Here is an 18,345-nt window from a genome sequence, read left to right as displayed (position 1 = left end):
CAAGAAATGTGACATGAGAAATTTGAGAAAAAACAATCATGGCCTTCGATTTCAGCGCTTCCAGAATTTTTTTGAAGGGCATAAATCGTTGAAATTTTGTCTGAAAATTCAGTTGACACCGACAATCCTTTATTTATTTCTCGATTTTACTCATTCAGAAGCATTTTTGCTTCAGATAACAGCGATTTAAAATTTTGATTGTGTAAAATATTAAAGCGTCATACGTGGGTATATTTTTACCGTCTTGCGGATATAACGTTTTATTTTCATATTGATACATGCAGTTTTTCTAAGTTCGTACAAAAATTAGGAATACAAAAAGTATAGATTTTTTTTAATTTGGATACTTGGGTGTGTCTGAATTTCTTGAAAATACAGCATCATCGTATTCGCTTCGACATGATTTAGTTTACTTTATGTCGCCACGTAAAACACGGCTACGGGATATACTATAATCAATTTGAGTTTGAATCTCGACATCATCGTTCATCAGCATTCTCTGCCCCCTTCGCAACACCTGGAACTTTTGCCTGAAACATCAGTTCACGTGACTATTAGTTTTCGAGTATTATCGTCGTATCTACATAAACAAATTCCAAGCATTTAATAAAGAGAAAAAATTTGTCTTGAAAGTTGCCAAGCTTCTCTCATTTCATTCGAATTTTCAAGGTTTTTACAGTAGAATAAAATGAGTCTAATGATATTGAAACCGGGAGATTTCGAAAAGAAATTTCATTTTTTTCCAACCATGTCTCCATCAAATCCTAAAAATTACAAGGTTTTCTTAAGGTGTTGATCGAATTTTTTCCCACAATTTGTCAGAAATTTTCGATATTTGTTTGCGTCACAAAATCATTAGTAACCAAATGATGAGTGACCGCGAGATAAGTGCAGAAGATAATCAACGTCTCAATGATATCACCTGTCTGACATAATCAATTCGCTCAATGAATAGTTATAAAATCGCGAGGATTCGCATTCATCTTGGTCACGATAGGAGCATGTTAAAAATTCACCGTTCACTCCTGACGACTGATAAGTAGTAGGATAGTAAAAAATTGATGTACAAAAGAAGTATTGCGAATGTACTCACAGCTTTGAGAGACTTGTTTCGCGTAGAATTTCCCCAAAACGACGAATGTGTCAGCGACATTTGCGACGACCCCTTTCCCTCATCGGAGGCTCTTGACACCTTCTAAGGAAAGAAAAAAAAGTTCATATTCTCTGCTGATTGTGAGCTGCATTCTCGTCGTGAAAAATAAAAGTGTGCTTGATTTGAAGATTCTTATCGCATATCTGGACCGGTGGACGACTCACTTTCATATTGTAAGTAGCAGAGGGTGCTCTCGACCCAATTGGTTGATTTGAGGGTTTTTCTGGAACATATAATAATCGATGTGTCGCAGAATAGTCCAAGCTTGTGAACCTTTTTTGAATTTCTGCTTTATCATTTTTTTCTTTGTAGTTATAAAATTCCAAATACTAAGGGCTCTAAACTTTACGCGCCGACGATATTGTTTTAGTACAAGTATCGGTATTGAGAATTTTGTCGTTTCACAGCAAAAAAAAAACTCACGCAAATGGCAACCGGAGAATCCGATATTATCCTTAGGAACTATTGGCTTTCGGGGCAGGGTTGGATCGTGCTTCGGTCTCCTTATATTGCTGATCCCAACTTCTGGTGGCTGAACGAGATCATTAGTTAATTCAAATGAATTGCGGTTTTCCATAGATGAAAACATTGGATAAATAATTAAGGGAAAGACAGAGTGGAGTGAGGGGTGCTGAGAACTCATATGTACACAAAAAATGTGGATTTGAAAGTAAGTCTTATCAGTGATCCATTCACAGTAGGTTTCGTCTAAACGTTTAGTTTTCATACCGATCTGTTTTACGAATCGCGCAACAAGTATATCAAAATAGTGGTTATTCCGTACCGTTGGCTTAGGTTGCGCCTTTTTGCTCGATGGAGGGAGCTTTAGTTCCGTCTCTGTAAAATTCCATTTTATTTTTGACGATGAAATTTATAACTCTCGGTGAAAATCGCTATCACCGCACTTCCTCAATGCGAAAGCTTATTCTTGAAATGCAAATAACTCACCAACAATTTGATGACCTATTTGGCCAACGTCGTATTTTTGTTTAACTTGCGCGGGCCATTCGATCTTTGACCTTCCACATTTGTCCGACTGGCTCCGTATCTAATGAACGAAGGGGGACAGCGGGAGTCATGAATAAATATGAGTCGCTCCCGTGAGAGCATTTCCTAAATGAATCTATTTGCTATTGAATAAATAAACTATGGTGTGTTGAAACTCGGCTGGTTCAACGTATGTCGTAAAATTAAGCTGCAATTACGCTCGTATGATTTAATATTAAATTATTTCCATATCTAGATTGATGATTTCCTCCTACATTGTACCCGGAGTTTAATTCGAGTACTTGGATCTTTCACAACCGGGCGAGTGCGAACCTTATACGTACCTTCCCTCTCGTCACCTCACCCGCGTCATCATCGCCACCGCCGCGCAATCGAAAATCTGCAATTTTTTCGCTCTCTGAAATATAAACCAAACACCATTTACTTACTTGTTGAATCCTTTCGAAATCAACCTCAATATTCTGCTCATAGAATAATGCGCCTCGTGATTTTTGAACGAAGCTACAACGTTCCGAAAACCATTTTCTAAAAGATGGTGGGCTGGAAACGCGTTTCGTCGGAGTGAGTTTGAAAGAACATGGAGAGACATGACAAATTTCTATATTGAATGCGCTATTTGCTATGTGAGTTTTGGCAAACCATAAAAATTGTGTGCAAAAAAATTGGAGATGTTTTCAAAATGACGAATATCTATCAAGGCTGTTCCTCATCATGTTTATAGTGAACAGCATTTTAACAGAATGGCAAGTTTGAATAAAAAAAAATCCGTTTTAAGTTTAGAAATTAATTATAAATATCATCAACGGCAGTATTTTCAAATAAAGAGAAACGTGGATCCAAGACACGAAGAAAGAGAAATTAATATGCTTGGAAATCTCAAAATTGATTATCATTTACTGTCAACGTGTCGGCCGGAACTTTGAAGATTATCTTTAGGGGCATGGCACCGAGCTCTACCGGTGATCTTGGTCCTTGGAAAGCGCACCTTCTGCTTCGCCGGTGTATCACCCTGTAAATTATTACTCAGTTTCACACTCACGGGAATAATGTCCGAGATTAAGAGAAAGATCCGCTGTAATGATGACGAATGTCTGGAATTATTTTAATTCTAAGTAAGTACGTCATTCGGACACTTGATTGAAATAATTTTGGACATTCATCATCATTGCAGTGGATATCCTTCAAGTTTTTTAGAAATTTCTTGTTGTAGGGACCGAATGATTTGAATAATATAACCCTGGCGATAATGGAAAAATCCCGATTGATGTATAATATTTTCACACCGTGGACGGATCCAAGTCAGAATTCGCATGAGTTTCACCGGAGGAATCTTCTGATATTTCGGGGATATCTCTGAGTTTCATAGCTTGAACCATAGTGGGCAGACAGGCTATTCCAAGGTTATCCTTAGGCCCGAGGTATTTCCGTCTAATACCTGTCGTTGACTGTTTCATGATATTTTCTGCAATTGGACGCCATATTACGATTCAAAAAACTATATACCCAAACCCATGGCGACAAGATGTCATTTTAAAATTACAACTAGCCAACCAGGAAAAGCTGCTTCGGTAGTAGCGTACCTTGAGAAAAAGTGCAAGATATACCGATGTTATCCTTGGGTCGACAAATGTCACTTTTCCGTTGAGAATACTCAGGACACTCGTAATGCACCATTATCATCCGAGCAGATAACCCACAAAAAAACTGAGTCAACTAACAAAGTCTTCGTATTTGAAGGTCTGCGGTACTTGCGATTACCAGTGACTTCGATGGATCTGCAAACTATATGATTATCCTTCTCTGGTACTAGGCGGTCATCTGGGTGAAGATCACGCGGATAAAAGCGACCCTAGGCACTTTTTGGATGCGAATTTCAAGCGTAATATGACAATAGAATGTCGATTTATTTCAGATATGGTACTCGCAAGGGCAGCAAAATGTCAACAATAGCTTGATCATCCTTTCCGGAAAAGCTCATGTCCAATCAAATCCACGAGATGCCAATTTGAAAAGCGAGATACGCGGCAGGGTGACATTTCATTGCTTCGCTGATTGGCTGAGGAAGACTTGAACACCATCAATATTATTCAACCTCGTTCAAATGTAAGTGCTTCTGAAAGCTGATGTGAGAAGTTAGAATAGAATCAAAAATCGGGAAAATTCAAAGGCTATAGTTTTTAGATTTTGGAAGATCCATCGTAGAGAAATTATTATGCTTGGAATCGTTTCTGATCTATTTTTATATTAGAAACACGAGTCTGTCGACTAAACCACACAGAAGAATGGAAAAATAAAATTACTCTGCACCCTTAGGAAGAATCTCGATGCATATTTATTTATTTTTCGAACAACGCATCAAAAACTAATACTGCAGATTGCTCCATAGAACATAGTAAGATCATCAAGACATCACGGATTGCAAGATTACATTAGATCATTAGCTGTAATCAGCGATTCGTATCACAGATTCCATGCCACCGAACACAATTGTCGTCTGATTGCTGTCCAAAGCCACGATCGCTTTATTCACTTGGAAAGAGCCCACAACCTGAATGAACGGGGAGTGATAAAAAGCGGCATTCATTTGTAAAGTATCGCGTATTTCAATGGTGAAAAGTCGATACTTTTTTATCCTTAAGGCTGACAACTTCGACCGCGTTAGTTCCTGATCCTCCGCACAGGACAGTTTCGCCGTAGGGATCGCCGTCGAAAAATTGAACGGTGTATAGAAACTCTCCGTCAAGAGTCGTCGGGCGGTTCTGGGGGTTAATCGTCTCTATTAACTTTCCGCTTGTCATATCCCACAGCTGCAAACTACCACTGACTACCCAAGAGCCAGTCAGAATCCTGGAATCCTGCAAAACAACAGACAGAAAAAACCATCAACTGTCCAAAGTACAAAAACCAATTTTGTATACAGCATGTTTCTAGCGGTTCTCAAAAAATAAGGAAAAAAATCAAAAAAAATTTCTCTTCTGTAACAGGTTGAATTTCCGAAAAAAATCGCATTCCTGGAACGCCCGAATTTTCTCGTAGTGGAAGAACTTACTTTGATATCGATGGCATCTCCGCAAATGTGAGGCCCTTTGATAACTCGGACAGACCCCGAGCTTGCCCTGCTGTCCCAAATCTGAAATGAGACAAGAAGATCAAAACAAAGCGGAAGAAGTCCGGCGAACGATCGCGATACCCTGACGGTGTCGTCCCAGCCACCAGTGACAAAAACGTCTGGTTGCCCGTGGTGAAATTTTGCCGCGTAAACTCTCATTCGATGATACTTATTCACTTTATCCTCCAACAAGTCCGCCGCATTTTTTCTGTACACGGTGATGAGCTGGAACACGATTAGAATGCTCGGAATGAAAATTGATTGATTTTCGCGTTATAAAACGAATGACCTACAACTCACCTTTCCATTTTCAGCATCGTATAGTCTTATTGCAGTATCCTTTCCAGCTGAGACCAAATGTTCACCGGTGAGATTGACGTCTATCGTGTTTATCTCATTTTTCGGTTCTGCAAATGATTGAGAAAAATTGAAAATTTGAAATGGAAACGTTCTTTACCTCTTGTAGACGTTAACGATTGTACAGGGCTTCACGAGGGTCAGATAAATGTATCGATATCGGATCTCTTCGTTTCACACTGACCTGCGATGAAGCGTGAGAACTCGTATGTACTGGTAGTGCATAAAAAAATATTCCCACAAGCACTGGAGGCATAGAAAATATCTTTCCGCGACGGATTGAAGCGGCAACACACCACCGGAAACGACGTTTCCATGCTACTCCTAAGCGTCGCTTTTAGCTCGGCAGTTTCACCGTTCCGGACCTGGCAGAACGGAAGGATTGACAGATGTTTGATCGAAATGTAAGTTCTCCAGATCGATGGGGGGACGAAGGAAGGAGGAGTTACTTGAATAGCCCCGGTACCGAAAGATGCTGCAAACACTTCTCCATTCGATGAAAAACGCGCGCTGAAGAGGCCTTTGAAGGTCTCCGAAAACTTGACCTCGTTAGTTATTCGACAACGGTTTTTGGACTGTGCAACACTGATCCTTGTTTTTTGAAGCCAAGTGTGACGCCGCTGAAATTCAGCCGCGGTTATTCTTCTGTCCGTATAGAAATTTGGCTGCTTTACGATGGACATGCCCTTGGCACGCTGTTTTTCCTGCAAAGTTTTTCCTGTGTATTCATCGATTCTTCAACATCACTTTCGTATGCATGCACACATTACATATTAGCATCTGGGTTGGGTGGCCGGTATGACAGTGATTGAATATTTGTGCGAACCCACCTTAACGAGAACTTTTCCAGCCAATTGAGTCTCCGGATCTTCATTTGCTTCTGCACCACTCGTCGTAGCTGCCTTCGAAGGTTTTCGCGTCTGTACGGCTAATTGTGAGTTAAAGAAAAGGATATAGAGTGATTGAATGCTGAACTAACAATTCTGACGATCAGAGAATTGCGGCACAATGATTTTAAGGAAAGTTTGGCCATACCGTCCCTTTGATGATGATTTTTACGCTCCGTAGTACCTGCGGCGTCACTCATAACGAAGTTTACTCTTTCTTTGGGTATTGAAAATAGTAATTGTCACCCTTGTGAGGTTACGAAAATTGTTCATCGATCATACTTCGATAATCAAAAAGAGAGCGAGAAGATCGTCAACGGTCAAAAAGCAAAAAAATTATGATCATCATTAGCGTGAAGTCGCAGTTTTCTGCACCATCGAATGCGCTTACGTTGACCTCGCTTGCTCGACAGTTGTTTCAGTTTTAATTTGATCGAGAGCTTGGTATTAATAGGGCGTAATCCACATATTAACATAACGTCACCGGATTGCAGGTCAATTAGAACAGAGATGTTAGAAGAAGATAACATCGAATGCATGGACTCACTGGATTTTGATCGACATTCACTATTACCCACTTGAAATGAGATATGATTTTTTTTTCATCAACACTCGTAACCAAATGTAACAAAAATTATATAACATCACGAAAATTATTGAATATAGCAAACCCGAATTCCGAATAGTCCCTAATTTGCCGGGCAACGTCCTGGATTCAAAAACCATGAGTCAATGATGCGACGGTCCCGCCAAATAACAAGAATTTCAGAAAACTAATCAGTTGGAACCTCCTAGCTGCAAGAATCACAGATAACTGCGAGTTCTGAACAATTCTAGTCCCGCGTATCAGGCCAGCGCAAGCCACAAAAATGATGACATCGGGATTACGGCTGCTGGCGCACGTCGAGTTTTCAGGTAAGCTATATAATATAGCCACATCCTCATTGTTCCCGTCAATCACCCCCTTCTGATTTTTTTCATCTCTGCAACATCAGCACTTACATCAACTGATTGTGCAGCGTATTCGACGGTTACAGTGATGGGATGCCGGTAGGTGACAGGGCAGCTGCGGCTTGTAGAAACATTGTGGACGATAACGAGACGCAAGAACAGTTTGCCGGTATCAGGCCGACGCTGCAGTCATGCCTGAAACGTCGAGGCCTGGGAGCTTTCGAATTGCGATCCTGGTACTCTGTGGATTAACAATTTTCGCGCCTCTACAACAATGCACGGATGCAAAATGTGAGTAAACTCTCCCTGATAAGCACATCTGATAATCGTAACGAAGCTATCTTTACTCGACCGAACGTCAAAGGACGGAATCCCAGTCGCTAGATTCAACGAAAGGAGATACATCCGAACGATACTAATAAGTAACTCGTACATTGACATTAGACTACGTACAAAGATTTTTCTAACATGCTTCATGAAACATACTAAAATAATTATACACAGATGTATGTATGTACATCTGCAATGATCATGATCACGAAACACTAGGAAATCTAATTTGCCAAACAAAAATCTAGTTGAAACGATACGCGATCCATCGTGAAGCTCCAAGCATTCAATTTCTGCAAAACATTTTCCCATCATCATCCAGCTGCACGTTTCCAGATACATTGATCAACGGACAGAGTCAAGTGGACAACGAATGAACGAAAACGAACCGGAAAATTGCGAGGCGTAAAGTTGTTACCCCAGGGAACTGTAACATTTCGATCCACTCAATATTTGATCGCATTCCCGATTGTCATCATGTTCAGCTTTTCCCGATACTCTTTTTTACTTTTAAATTCGGCGATTGCCGAACACCTACATCAAATTGACGTTTTGCAGCTCCGCTAATTCGCACAACCTGCGCGCGTGTAAAAGCGTTGTATATCGCCATTTAGCTCTGACGACCGCTCTGACCGAGCAAAGCGGTCTCCTGTTCTCCAGTTAGCCGGCAGCGATTATCCACTCACGAGTTCCAATCAGTAAAGTCAGGGACCTTATTTCGACGTGTAGCTTACAGCCGTCCTGCGTAACTAGAAGATGTTTTGACACGCGGCAACAAACGCGATATGCTTGATGGTACGCCGCGAGCAATTTCACCTCTTTCTTATTTCTTGTTCTTTTTTGCTAATCATTAATCATCCTCTACAGTTGATTTCCTTTCCTTTTTTCCAAGTTCGCGACGCATGTGCCACCGCACATAGTGGTCGGGTAGATTTTGTTGGTGTCTAAAGACCACGAATCAAGTGACCCATGCGCAAATTCTCTGTCATCGCTTGAAAACAATTCTGCGTGCGATTGCGCTGAAAGTGTTTGCCAAGTACTTTACCAACTGGTAACATCACTCAGGAAATGGCAATCAGGAAGTGCACGATGCTCGTTGTCAGTTGCGAATTGTCACCATACCTATATAAAAGCGCGATCATATGGAACACGGTGAACCCGTGCAAGTTAATTCGATGATGCCATCGCTTAATCGTGCATTCATACAACTCTTAATTTGCGAGATTCTAAATTCACCGTTAAGTAATCCAATTGATATGGTATATATATATATATATATTTAAATTTCATGTTGTCGTTGCTTATCGCGCAATGTCGCATTGCAATCTTAAGAAAAACAGCCGGTCTCATCTAGTCGCCCGACCCCGTATACCAAAAACCACCCCGAATCAAAAAAGTAGCTGATGAATAGACTAATCGTTCGCCTGGACAGATCACTATACCAACAGTTTATACGTTCATCGTCGTTGGGATACGGAAGAGCGATGAGTCTGAACACCTTTGATTTTCATACTACCAATTGATTTTCGATCATTTGATCGCGGTTGCGGTTACGAGCCTAAGGTTCTCGTTGGTTTGAATCGATGACTATGGTTTTTGTAGAATATAAAATTATTATTAGCGATGGGAGATCAGAAACGATGATATCTAACTAGTGCGTGATACCCTAACATGAAACAAGTGACGGTGACAGATATGCCGGTGCGGCCCATATGGAACGAAACTTGGACGGACCATTTGAAGAGGGATCTTCTGTTGAACTATGATAAGTTTGCGAGGCCGGCCCAGCACCACAACACGACAACCGTAACGATTGACCTCACAATTCGTCACGTAGCCATTGTAAGCTCGTTACATCAATATCAATGCCCTTGGCTCAAACTACCCTTCAAATTACTTTGTTACGCAACCGCTTCTGTTTGCAGGAAGAATTGAAGTCCATGATGACGGTGCACGCCTGGGTCAAAATGGTATGTTTGAGGTTCGCATACGCTCCACTTCCGGAGTTGATGTTATCTTAGATTTGGTTAGCCAACTGTCAATTGCATCATTACTTCCAGTTTTGGATCGATGAAAAGTTGAAATGGGACCCAGCGAACTATGGCGGGTTGGCGCAACTTCATCTAGGCGACCACGAAGTCTGGCAACCAGACATTGTTCTCTACAATAGGTGATGATCAAACGTTGTCTGAAAAATACTGTAGTCAGTCTTCTGGGGCAGGGAATAAATTTCACCCTTCTATAGTTATCGAACAAAATTTATCATCGTCACAATCCGTACACTGGTATGAATCGTGGTGTGCTAAATAAGGATGAGAGATAGATCTGCCTCCTTGTGAAATATCAACAATTGTTCTCTTTCGATTTTCTTTCCATATTTTGAGCATTCTTTCCGTTGGAAGTGCAAAAATGACCGATGGGCCGATTTTTGTTAGATACAAAAAAGTTCAATGATCTTTAGGACGATGACAAAGTTTCGGATTAAAAGGAGGAAGAAAAAATATATTTTTTTGAAATCCGGTGTCTGGTTCACAGCGCGGCTGGCAGTACGGTAGACCACTACGGAAATACTCATTGCATAGCTACTCAGGATGGTTCGATACTTTGGGTACCGCCTTCGCAGTTTATGGTCTTTTGCGATATGGATCTTCGTTTTTGGCCATTCGATACACAAGTTTGTTCATTGCGACTTGGTTCCTGGACATTTAACGGTGAACAAATCGATCTACAATTTCCAGAAACTGAAGATCGGGTTAGCTGGATTAAATATTATACCTCATGGCTTCGGGGCAGTGACGGAGTTGAATGAGACCCCCGTTTAAATAACAATCATGCATGAATATCTCCAACATTTTTTGCTTAACAAAATTGATGTGTTAAATTCCGTTTGACTCTGAGGTTTCATTTTTTGTCGATAGCCGGATTTAATGCTACACAATTCTGAGTGGATTTTGAAAGACGTTACTCGAGAGCGTAACGTTGCGTATTATCCGTGTTGCCCTGAGGCCTACATCGACGTCACCTACAATCTGACTTTGAAGAGGGAATCTCCCAACTACGTAGCGGTCGTCGTACCACCTGCTACTGGTAAGGGTGCATCGCCGTACTTGCAGTGTTCGTTATAATCAAGATATGCGATCTCGGATACGTTGATACACAACCCTATTATCAGGGAATGCCGCTCTCGACGAAGAAGTCTAAATTGTCAGTAATAAAATCACAGATTTGATTAATGAAATATATCAAAAAGAGTTTCCGGTGAACGGTCTTCAACCGAGAGTAGAAATTTTTTCTCCAATTTACGACTTCTTAACTGAAAATGGGAGATTGAGAAAAATGAACGCTCAATCTAAAATTAATAACAATGTTGACGTTCATTCTATTTAATATTCCGATGTACATTGAAGCGAAAACATATCGAAGTATAAGTTGCGTCGCTAAAAGAATGAAATAATTTTTTTTTTCACGTTTCCAGCTAGAGTGTTCACTTCGTTCTGCCATATATTGTAAAGTTGACTGAAGATTAGTAATTGTAACTAACTACGACACATTCAAATTTCAGCAATAGTATTGCTGACCCTGATTACCTTCTGGCTCCCAGTTAATTGTGAGGAAAAAGTCACCGTAGCCGCGTGCACGTCGGTGTTGATTACTCTCTTCCTGATCTACTTCAACCAGAAGGTGCCATCGGTAGCGTACAATACACCTCTAATCGGTGAGTCAGCTAATTACATTATTTTTACGATCGCATTGTTGCTGATTTCTCGACATATACGATACATCCCCGTTAGTGCGAATGATCTTCGGAAAAATTCGAGAACAGTTCGATCGCAAAAAGGCATGTATTATCAGGGTATACTCAACATTGCGCGCTAACAGGTATGTCCCTATCAACAATTCATCATGAACAAGTCCACCGTGGATTGATGTGAAATTTCTCAGGAAAGGCTGATAAAAATCGAATATTGGTAGGGATCTGCTCTGCGATAACGTGCTACGATCCGATAAAACTCTAGATTCGTTGTCGTTTTGTGAAAAATTCAACAACAATTTTTAATTTCTTGTCACCGTAGAATACGAAAACTTGCGTTTTTCACAGCTCATTCTAAAATTTCGGAATTTTTGTACAGTACATTTCTACAGCTACAGTCTGTACCTGGTGAGCATATCCTTGATTATCTCAGTGACAGTTATCAACATGTCGAAAAGCAATAATAGGAGACCACTTCCCTGGAGAGTTAAACAATTCCTCGTTGGGTGGCTGGGAAAAGTTCTGTGGCTTGACGACGTAGTTCAGCTGGTAAGTCGCACACCTCATTAGCAGACTACTGCAGTGTCACTCGACTCATGTAATGCATAATGTGACTAAAATAAAGCATCGAATATTGCCACGAATTCACTAGGATTCGCTAGAAATCAAATGAAATTTACTAAATTCTAATCGTCGCGTGCTAACTGCACAATGCTGATTGTTATAGGTGAAAGCGCAGAGAGCAAACGTGGGCGAGGAAATGCGGGAAAGTCATACCGCTGATGGGAATCATTCAATTTCTGGTCCGTTGAGTAACTCCAATTTTGACGATGGCGATCGTCAGAATATTCTGACTCCCCCAAAGTCTTCGCAGTTAGAATGGACCCTGGCAGCGATGGCTGTTGATCGAATAGCGTTTATACTCTACTGCCTCATTTTTATCATCCTAGCCATTCGCTGCTCAATTTGACGCAACCGTATAAGTTAACCGATGAGCCTCTCACAAGAAAATACATGCCGCTTATTTGTACAGTCTTCGAGGGCATTTTCCAAAGAGGCAAAACGGCAGGAATATCCTGTTTCTCTCTTGAAGTCTGAGTGTTTTTTTTTTTTTTTTTTTGTACACGATGTGTTGCTTTAACTCGATTGATTAATTTTGTGCTAACGGAATATAGTTGAATTATTAAACTATATTTTTATGAATATTATCGACCCGCCGATTTATCGTTACCAATAATATAATCACGTAGATCCGTTCGACTGAATACCAAATATCGATGATGTTACGCTTGTAATTAATTATTTTAAATATAAGTATGTTATACACGCCTGCAATCATACATATCCATAAGTTTATTGAACCAAAAAGACGATACACGTACTCACAGTAATAAAATGCAATGTTTTGAATTGAATATTTTTACAAAGCTATTAAACTTACGAAAACAAAGTATACATTTACTATTAATAAACAGATAGAAAAACGGAATTCCGCTCAAATATGTTGAGCAAAAGTGTCTTAATTATTTTATTTTCCTAGCGTGACTTATTCGACTAGTAAATTTGATCGGTATTTTTTATTCTCAGCCGTCACATTGAACAAGTACCTTCACAAAATTGAAATAAACTAATAATCCACGTCCATTCGTAGAATACAGAAGTAAAATAATATACATAAAAAAATACCCCACTCAATTATGGAGATGAAAAACTTGATACAACTTGACCTGAAAAAAAGTAGTCTATTCTCTGAATGGCGTGAAAGGTTTTACTTCAATTTTGCTATACTATTGTGAACGATCGACGAAAAATGTACGAAAATATCATTCAACGATCATTATAAAATTATTCATTTTCACTACAGTTTTGAGGTTGATTTTCAGTCTAACTTCTACGTAACGAGCGGGCTCATTTTTTAGTCTTATATCTCGCTACAATAAACAATGAAAGTGCAGGTAAGATGACATCTCGGTAAAGGAACTCGTTGCCGAACCGCGGCACCTCGATACTTCCGCATCGTTAAAAATACTCAAAAGGCAAAAGTGATACTTGTATACAATCTACCGACAAAAATAATGAAGATTAAGTGCGATTAATTGCAATTTCATGAAGCACGATGTCGCCGCATATACGCAGGGTATCGATGTTCTTGAGGGGAACCCTGTGCTTGAACTCGCCGATCATCTTTTTTCCCAACCAAATCGTGTAGGCCTCGTACTCGCAAGATAAACTGGTAAAGATCAGGTCAGATAATAAAACGTAGATATTGAACTAACATGAAATAAAATAGGAAAATTACGGGAACCCGTGAATCATCTTACGTGAATTCGAATTCTCGGCCAGGTCCCCAAGAAAGAACGCCCTCGTGTCGCTCTTCGTGTTCCCAGGAACCGTCGCGCCAACAATTCATAACCACGCATTGTTGGGCCGTACCAAAAAGAAATCGTGGATTCAGGTGCAACCCGATTTCCGGATGAGGATATATCGTCTGTCCTTTTTGCAAGTTGATATAAAACCTGGAAATTTATTTACGTCAATTTTTATTCAATATTCAATAAATATTCAAATAATTTTTTTTCAACGCAACGGCTGGATGGACTACTCTATGAGAAAAGCTTTTTACTAATTTTTCGAATTCGATATCATACTTACGAATGAGGCAGAAGTTTTAATCTCCCTTTTATGATAATTTTATATCCGACTCTTATACCTTCAGGAATGTAAACGGTCAGCGGAATTTCCTGAACACCAAAATATGAATAAAAATCTTGATTATGAGGGTTTGAGAAAATTTTTGTTTTATCCAAATAGAACGAACGGAAGAAAACTAATGCTTATACCAGGCTATCATTTAACGGTTTTTCCACGGTGAGTTCTAAGTTTCTTTTAGGACGGCAAATTTCCGGATCTGGATAAACTTTGAAAGTGGTCGCCCTAGTCGTGACATCTTCAACGTCTCCGTCGACCTCTACGCTCTTTACATCGGCTAGTGGTAGTCGATACGCGAAGGAGCAGAAATGCTCTCCGTCCACGGCTATCTGAAGGTACAACAATCTATGCGTAACTAGGAGTGTTGTAATGCAGCTGATAGAAATTAATTAATCAACAAATGACATGAACCAACTAATTCGACTGTACTCTTTGACGAAATAGAACTAACTTGATATTCATTGGGGGTGCAAAATATCATGAGGTGGAAGAACGAATTTCGACGGAACACAGCTCCCGTCCGACCAGAAGACGAACATCTTTCCTCCTCGTACCACTGATTACGAAATTTATAGTTTCTGACGACATATGCTCTTTCCAAACGTGGATTGAAGTGCAAGGCCACATTTCCAGGCGAAGACCTACACGTCAGATTCACTGCAAATCTGAGATGAAAAAATGTTCCGAATCAGTCCTTTTCCAAAACCCAACATTTCTCACGATGGCTTATCATCGGAAATATGAACAGATTCTTACTTTTCATAGTATTTGAAATTACAAAAAAGAAATCGATATTTCTAACCCGGCCATTGCGTGTATTTATGAGAATTTTTTGAAAGCAGCTGCTATAGATTTCGTATGTTTGAAATAACCAGTCATTCTTCTGTTACGAACACGTGAGATTTATTTGTTTCTTTCTTTCCGCTTTACGAGGAGGCACCTTGACGATAAACTAACTTGCAACATTTGAATACAAGTTTCCCAAATATCAAGAAAGTACCCACCGTACGGCATACAGTGGTATGTATCCAGTGACAATTATAGCAGAGCCTGGAGTCAGTTGTAGTTCTTCTCCAGGCGAGGTCGCGGACTGAAACAACGCAAGAATAAAATTATCTAATTAACACAATTGAAGGGTGATTGACAATCACTTGCGAATGTATTGTGAGAAAATAATGTCGTTCAAACCTCCAATACAATTCCTACAAGAAAACTAGACAAGCGGATCTGAAGAAGCAAAAACAAAAGTATCACTAACATTATGATGAATTGGATCGCGAGTGTATTCGGCAAATTATGCAAACGTTTCTCAACATATGCCAGCTCTACAAAAATCAATCAGAGAGCAACTGAACATATGTTTTTTATTCTAATTTGAAGCTGCAAGTGGTTCTATTCATCTGCGGATAATTCAGCTTGCTCCACTATCTCGTCTACAGTGTATCGTGATGATATTCCGAAATCCTCCGAAATCCGAATAGAATTACGTTCTAGTCTTTTCAAGCGTGTGAGTCATGACGATAATTGTCTAAGAAATTGACATCGCCTCCGACATCGTCAGTGTGCCCGTGCTTGCTGACATCTCACACACAACCAGCAGTGATAGTTAACCGCAGATATAATCCAATTACTAATTTTCGCACTAGACTACTTATTGGCGCCCTACCAACCAGAGCGCATTCGTAATAATTTCGAGTTGATCGTTAGTTAATTCAGAAACGCTGCAGAGGCTCGATTTTTTCTATGAAACCTAAGTAGCAATTCCTGCGTACTTTTGATATTACGTCTCGCATTCTCATGTTGTTCCAGACCTCGATCAATACCTATGTATATCAGCTCCAGGCCAGTTTTAAGTAGAGAAAAAGTGTAACATCTCATGCATACTGTATGCACGCCGGTTGATATTGCAATCACAAGACAAAACAAGCTCGATGATATCATCAAAACAGAATTAATGCATAATGGAATACTACAAATGGTAGTATGTTTAATAAGCAAAATATGTATATCACACACGCAAAACTTTCTGCGACGAAGTACTTCATGGCGGCAAAATTTTGATTTGGAAACATTTGAGGCGAGCACATCAAAAGGTCCTCCAACTGCCTTGTTCATAATACTGCGTAGATAAATAGTGCGATTGAAAAAAATCGCTACACATCAGATTTGATAAACCATTATTCGAATCATTAATAGCAGGTGTGTCATTAGATACAAAATGTTTGACCGCTTACAATTAGTTTCAGCATAGGTTTCAGGCTTTCGCGCCCTAAGCACATACATGGCTGTTACAAAGCTGCGAACTCACCCGAGAAACGCCGAACTTCTCCGAGTGTTTTACACCGGGACTGCGGTGTAGATGACAGCAAAATAATTTGAAGCAGTAGCACATGGCGTTAATTCTACTCGAACTTGTGCAGAGCAGAGACGCTCATGGAGTGTCATCTACTTACTCGTGGAATGGCGCATCTGTCGACCAACGAAAACTCCTCGAATGCCTTCACCTTCGCTAAATGCGCCGTCAGACTTTCCGTAGACATCGCCGACGTCAGATATAATTGTGGGGTGCTACCACGAATGTGGGTGGGCGTTGGGAACCGAACGCAGAGCAGGTATGTGCTGTACGTAAAAGGCTGGTAATTTCCTACCTACGCCCTATTATCTATCGTGAATCACAAATACTTGTATACGTTTACTGGGGACGTGTAACGCACGCTGGTACGGTACGCAGCATGACCATGTCCGAGCCAGTTGACGATGCCAAGGCGCTGCGGTGGGTTTATCTCAACATTGACACCATTTTCACATGGGTATACGTATGCACGTACGTATACACACAATAGAACCTACTATTGACGCCAACTACAATGAGATAATTATTAATATACGCTATATTGTGTGATGAGTAATCGCTATAATTGACTGTGAATAAATTATGTTCGATCAGCGTCGATATGGTCCATCTGTCACGAGCATTCCAGTCGACTTGAGAAATGGTCGAGGAAATCTTACTGATGGCATTTCGTGCTCTCCTAATCTTTTTTTCGATAAAATTAGTAACCAGCGAGAGATGAAGAAAAAATTAACAATTCTATAAATATGTACCTACTAATACCGGACAATGCTCTAAGGATAGATTGACTCATAGTGGCATACGCTGAAAACTGTTGCAAAACACCACAAACCAACTTGAGTCATACTGACATCACGAATGGGGATGTGAGTGGCTTTTGCAGTCTTCCGATTTTTTCTTTACTTGTCGAATTCGAAAATCCATTTGGATTTGAGCCTATACAGATATGATGCGCTACTAAATCTGAATTTGTACAGAATTAGTACTAGACTAGCGTACGTTTGACGCTAGCGGGTCTCCGCAAGATCTATGTAACTTGCTAATAAATTGATATTCTTTATCCTAGAGGCGTGAATCGATAGAATCGAATCGATAGAATTGAAATGCGCTAGGAGGATGTCACTGATTAACTAAATCATGTGAACGACAAAATTTATTTCTCTATTAGCAGTTCAAATGGCACTTGAACAGAACATTAATGAACGACACTTTCGTACTAATCTATTATATTATAGTATAATGCTATATGAATGAGATTTATTCATTTAATTGATTTCTTAATTAAAATACATTAACTATTAGAGAGTATTTGAACATTTCGTGTCCTCTTAGAGCAATAACACACCGTTTGATTATAGCTATTTTTCACGTGAATTAATTGTGGTCAAAATTTTATGAGTTCAATAGAATTATGTGCTTTATTACATACATATACATTACGATCAACGTCCTTGACTTCAAAATAACTGACAATAATTGTAAAACGACAATTTCAGCAAGAACAATCGCTATTTATTTCAAAACATTTACGCTCTTCCAAAACCAGTCAACTTTTTTTACATCTTGAACCATCAGTCAACGCCGCATCGGAATTATCAGCACCTGCACGATGATCAAATAAATGGCAGTAGATCCGAATTTCGAAAGAGAGAAAAATACCTAAGTACGTGTGGATTGATTTCTTCATTTTTTTTCTGTTTTCTTTTTTTAATCGAGCGCAGGATCCGTTTATCCTTC

General features: G+C 39.8%; 5 protein-coding genes and 1 long non-coding RNA gene across 11 annotated transcripts; 2 read left to right on the top strand and 4 right to left on the bottom strand.

Moving 5' to 3' along the window:
* Positions 1-38: 38 nt before the first annotated feature.
* LOC125499813 lies at positions 39-2,636 on the bottom strand. Its single transcript, XM_048649461.1, has 4 exons — positions 1,577-2,636; positions 1,318-1,376; positions 1,094-1,195; positions 39-530 (listed from the first exon to the last, which is right to left on the bottom strand). Exons 1-4 carry the CDS (start codon positions 1,878-1,880, stop codon positions 480-482), a joined length of 516 nt encoding a protein of 171 aa, XP_048505418.1. The 5' UTR covers positions 1,881-2,636; the 3' UTR covers positions 39-479.
* Positions 2,637-2,906: 270 nt separating this feature from the next.
* Positions 2,907-3,870, bottom strand: LOC125499894. The gene is made up of 3 exons (XM_048650002.1): positions 3,742-3,870; positions 3,445-3,623; positions 2,907-3,170 (listed from the first exon to the last, which is right to left on the bottom strand). Exons 1-3 carry the CDS (start codon positions 3,839-3,841, stop codon positions 3,051-3,053), a joined length of 399 nt encoding a protein of 132 aa, XP_048505959.1. The 5' UTR covers positions 3,842-3,870; the 3' UTR covers positions 2,907-3,050.
* On the bottom strand, positions 3,742-7,392 carry LOC105692022 (guanine nucleotide-binding protein subunit beta-like). Of its 4 annotated transcripts, none has more exons than XM_048649998.1 (8): positions 6,663-7,392; positions 6,458-6,555; positions 5,812-6,331; positions 5,571-5,677; positions 5,352-5,495; positions 5,211-5,291; positions 4,786-5,016; positions 3,742-4,709 (listed from the first exon to the last, which is right to left on the bottom strand). In XM_048649998.1, the coding sequence occupies exons 1-8, from the start codon at positions 6,712-6,714 to the stop codon at positions 4,599-4,601; spliced, it is 1,344 nt and encodes a 447-aa protein (XP_048505955.1). In that variant the 5' UTR covers positions 6,715-7,392; the 3' UTR covers positions 3,742-4,598. The 4 variants fall into 4 exon arrangements, with proteins under 4 accessions (XP_048505955.1, XP_048505954.1, XP_048505956.1 ...); XM_048649997.1 differs by having other exon boundaries at positions 5,211-5,495; positions 6,663-6,954; positions 7,186-7,392; XM_048649999.1 differs by having other exon boundaries at positions 5,211-5,495; positions 5,812-5,992; positions 6,077-6,331; positions 6,663-7,391.
* Positions 7,393-7,552: 160 nt separating this feature from the next.
* On the top strand, positions 7,553-13,035 carry LOC105692066 (acetylcholine receptor subunit alpha-like 2). 2 transcript variants are annotated; one of them, XM_012410999.3, is made up of 9 exons: positions 7,553-7,756; positions 9,489-9,637; positions 9,721-9,765; positions 9,856-9,965; positions 10,331-10,547; positions 10,714-10,882; positions 11,358-11,510; positions 11,926-12,095; positions 12,274-13,035. In XM_012410999.3, exons 1-9 carry the CDS (start codon positions 7,657-7,659, stop codon positions 12,514-12,516), a joined length of 1,356 nt encoding a protein of 451 aa, XP_012266422.2. In that variant the 5' UTR covers positions 7,553-7,656; the 3' UTR covers positions 12,517-13,035. The 2 variants fall into 2 exon arrangements, with proteins under 2 accessions (XP_012266422.2, XP_012266421.2); XM_012410998.3 differs by having other exon boundaries at positions 9,477-9,637.
* LOC105692068 (galectin-8-like) lies at positions 12,882-16,844 on the bottom strand. Of its 2 annotated transcripts, none has more exons than XM_012411000.3 (7): positions 16,709-16,844; positions 15,260-15,345; positions 14,707-14,920; positions 14,387-14,584; positions 14,199-14,287; positions 13,868-14,062; positions 12,882-13,776 (listed from the first exon to the last, which is right to left on the bottom strand). In XM_012411000.3, the coding sequence occupies exons 1-7, from the start codon at positions 16,793-16,795 to the stop codon at positions 13,629-13,631; spliced, it is 1,017 nt and encodes a 338-aa protein (XP_012266423.2). In that variant the 5' UTR covers positions 16,796-16,844; the 3' UTR covers positions 12,882-13,628. The 2 variants fall into 2 exon arrangements, with proteins under 2 accessions (XP_012266423.2, XP_012266424.2); XM_012411001.3 differs by lacking the exon at positions 16,709-16,844 and adding an exon at positions 16,564-16,702.
* Positions 16,729-17,909, top strand: LOC125499895. Its single transcript, XR_007276930.1, has 2 exons — positions 16,729-16,867; positions 16,987-17,909. It is a non-coding gene; the product is annotated as an uncharacterized LOC125499895 (long non-coding RNA).
* Positions 17,910-18,345: the final 436 nt, after the last annotated feature.

Source organism: Athalia rosae, chromosome 2 (genome assembly GCF_917208135.1).
Source record: "Athalia rosae chromosome 2, iyAthRosa1.1, whole genome shotgun sequence".
Classification (NCBI taxonomy): domain Eukaryota; kingdom Metazoa; phylum Arthropoda; class Insecta; order Hymenoptera; family Athaliidae; genus Athalia; species Athalia rosae.
The sequence above is the reverse complement of the archived record's forward strand: the minus strand, read 5'-3'. Positions and strand labels throughout refer to the sequence as shown.

Coding starts and splice junctions, on each gene's coding strand:
- LOC125499813 (XM_048649461.1), bottom strand. CDS start 1,880: ATGAAAACTAAACGTTTAGACGAAACCTACTGTGAATGGATCACTGAT. Junction 1,377..1,576: donor ATTCTCCGGTTGCCATTTGC/GTGAGTTTTTTT, acceptor TATATGTTCCAG/AAAAACCCTCAAATCAACCA. Junction 1,196..1,317: donor CTGCTACTTACAATATGAAA/GTGAGTCGTCCA, acceptor TTCTTTCCTTAG/AAGGTGTCAAGAGCCTCCGA.
- LOC125499894 (XM_048650002.1), bottom strand. CDS start 3,841: ATGATAATGGTGCATTACGAGTGTCCTGAGTATTCTCAACGGAAAAGT. Junction 3,624..3,741: donor ATCTTGCACTTTTTCTCAAG/GTACGCTACTAC, acceptor GTCCAATTGCAG/AAAATATCATGAAACAGTCA. Junction 3,171..3,444: donor CTGACTTGGATCCGTCCACG/GTGTGAAAATAT, acceptor AATAATTTACAG/GGTGATACACCGGCGAAGCA.
- LOC105692022 (XM_048649996.1), bottom strand. CDS start 6,714: ATGAGTGACGCCGCAGGTACTACGGAGCGTAAAAATCATCATCAAAGG. Junction 6,556..6,662: donor AAATCATCATCAAAGGGACG/GTATGGCCAAAC, acceptor ACTCACAATTAG/CCGTACAGACGCGAAAACCT. Junction 4,710..4,785: donor TCAGCCTTAAGGATAAAAAA/GTATCGACTTTT, acceptor CCGTTCATTCAG/GTTGTGGGCTCTTTCCAAGT.
- LOC105692066 (XM_012410998.3), top strand. CDS start 7,657: ATGCCTGAAACGTCGAGGCCTGGGAGCTTTCGAATTGCGATCCTGGTA. Junction 7,757..9,476: donor ACAATGCACGGATGCAAAAT/GTGAGTAAACTC, acceptor ACATGAAACAAG/TGACGGTGACAGATATGCCG. Junction 10,548..10,713: donor TTCCAGAAACTGAAGATCGG/GTTAGCTGGATT, acceptor TTTTGTCGATAG/CCGGATTTAATGCTACACAA.
- LOC105692068 (XM_012411000.3), bottom strand. CDS start 16,795: ATGTCTACGGAAAGTCTGACGGCGCATTTAGCGAAGGTGAAGGCATTC. Junction 15,346..16,708: donor ACAGATGCGCCATTCCACGA/GTAAGTAGATGA, acceptor GCGTTGTTTCAG/TCCGCGACCTCGCCTGGAGA. Junction 14,921..15,259: donor ATACCACTGTATGCCGTACG/GTGGGTACTTTC, acceptor TTTTCATCTCAG/ATTTGCAGTGAATCTGACGT.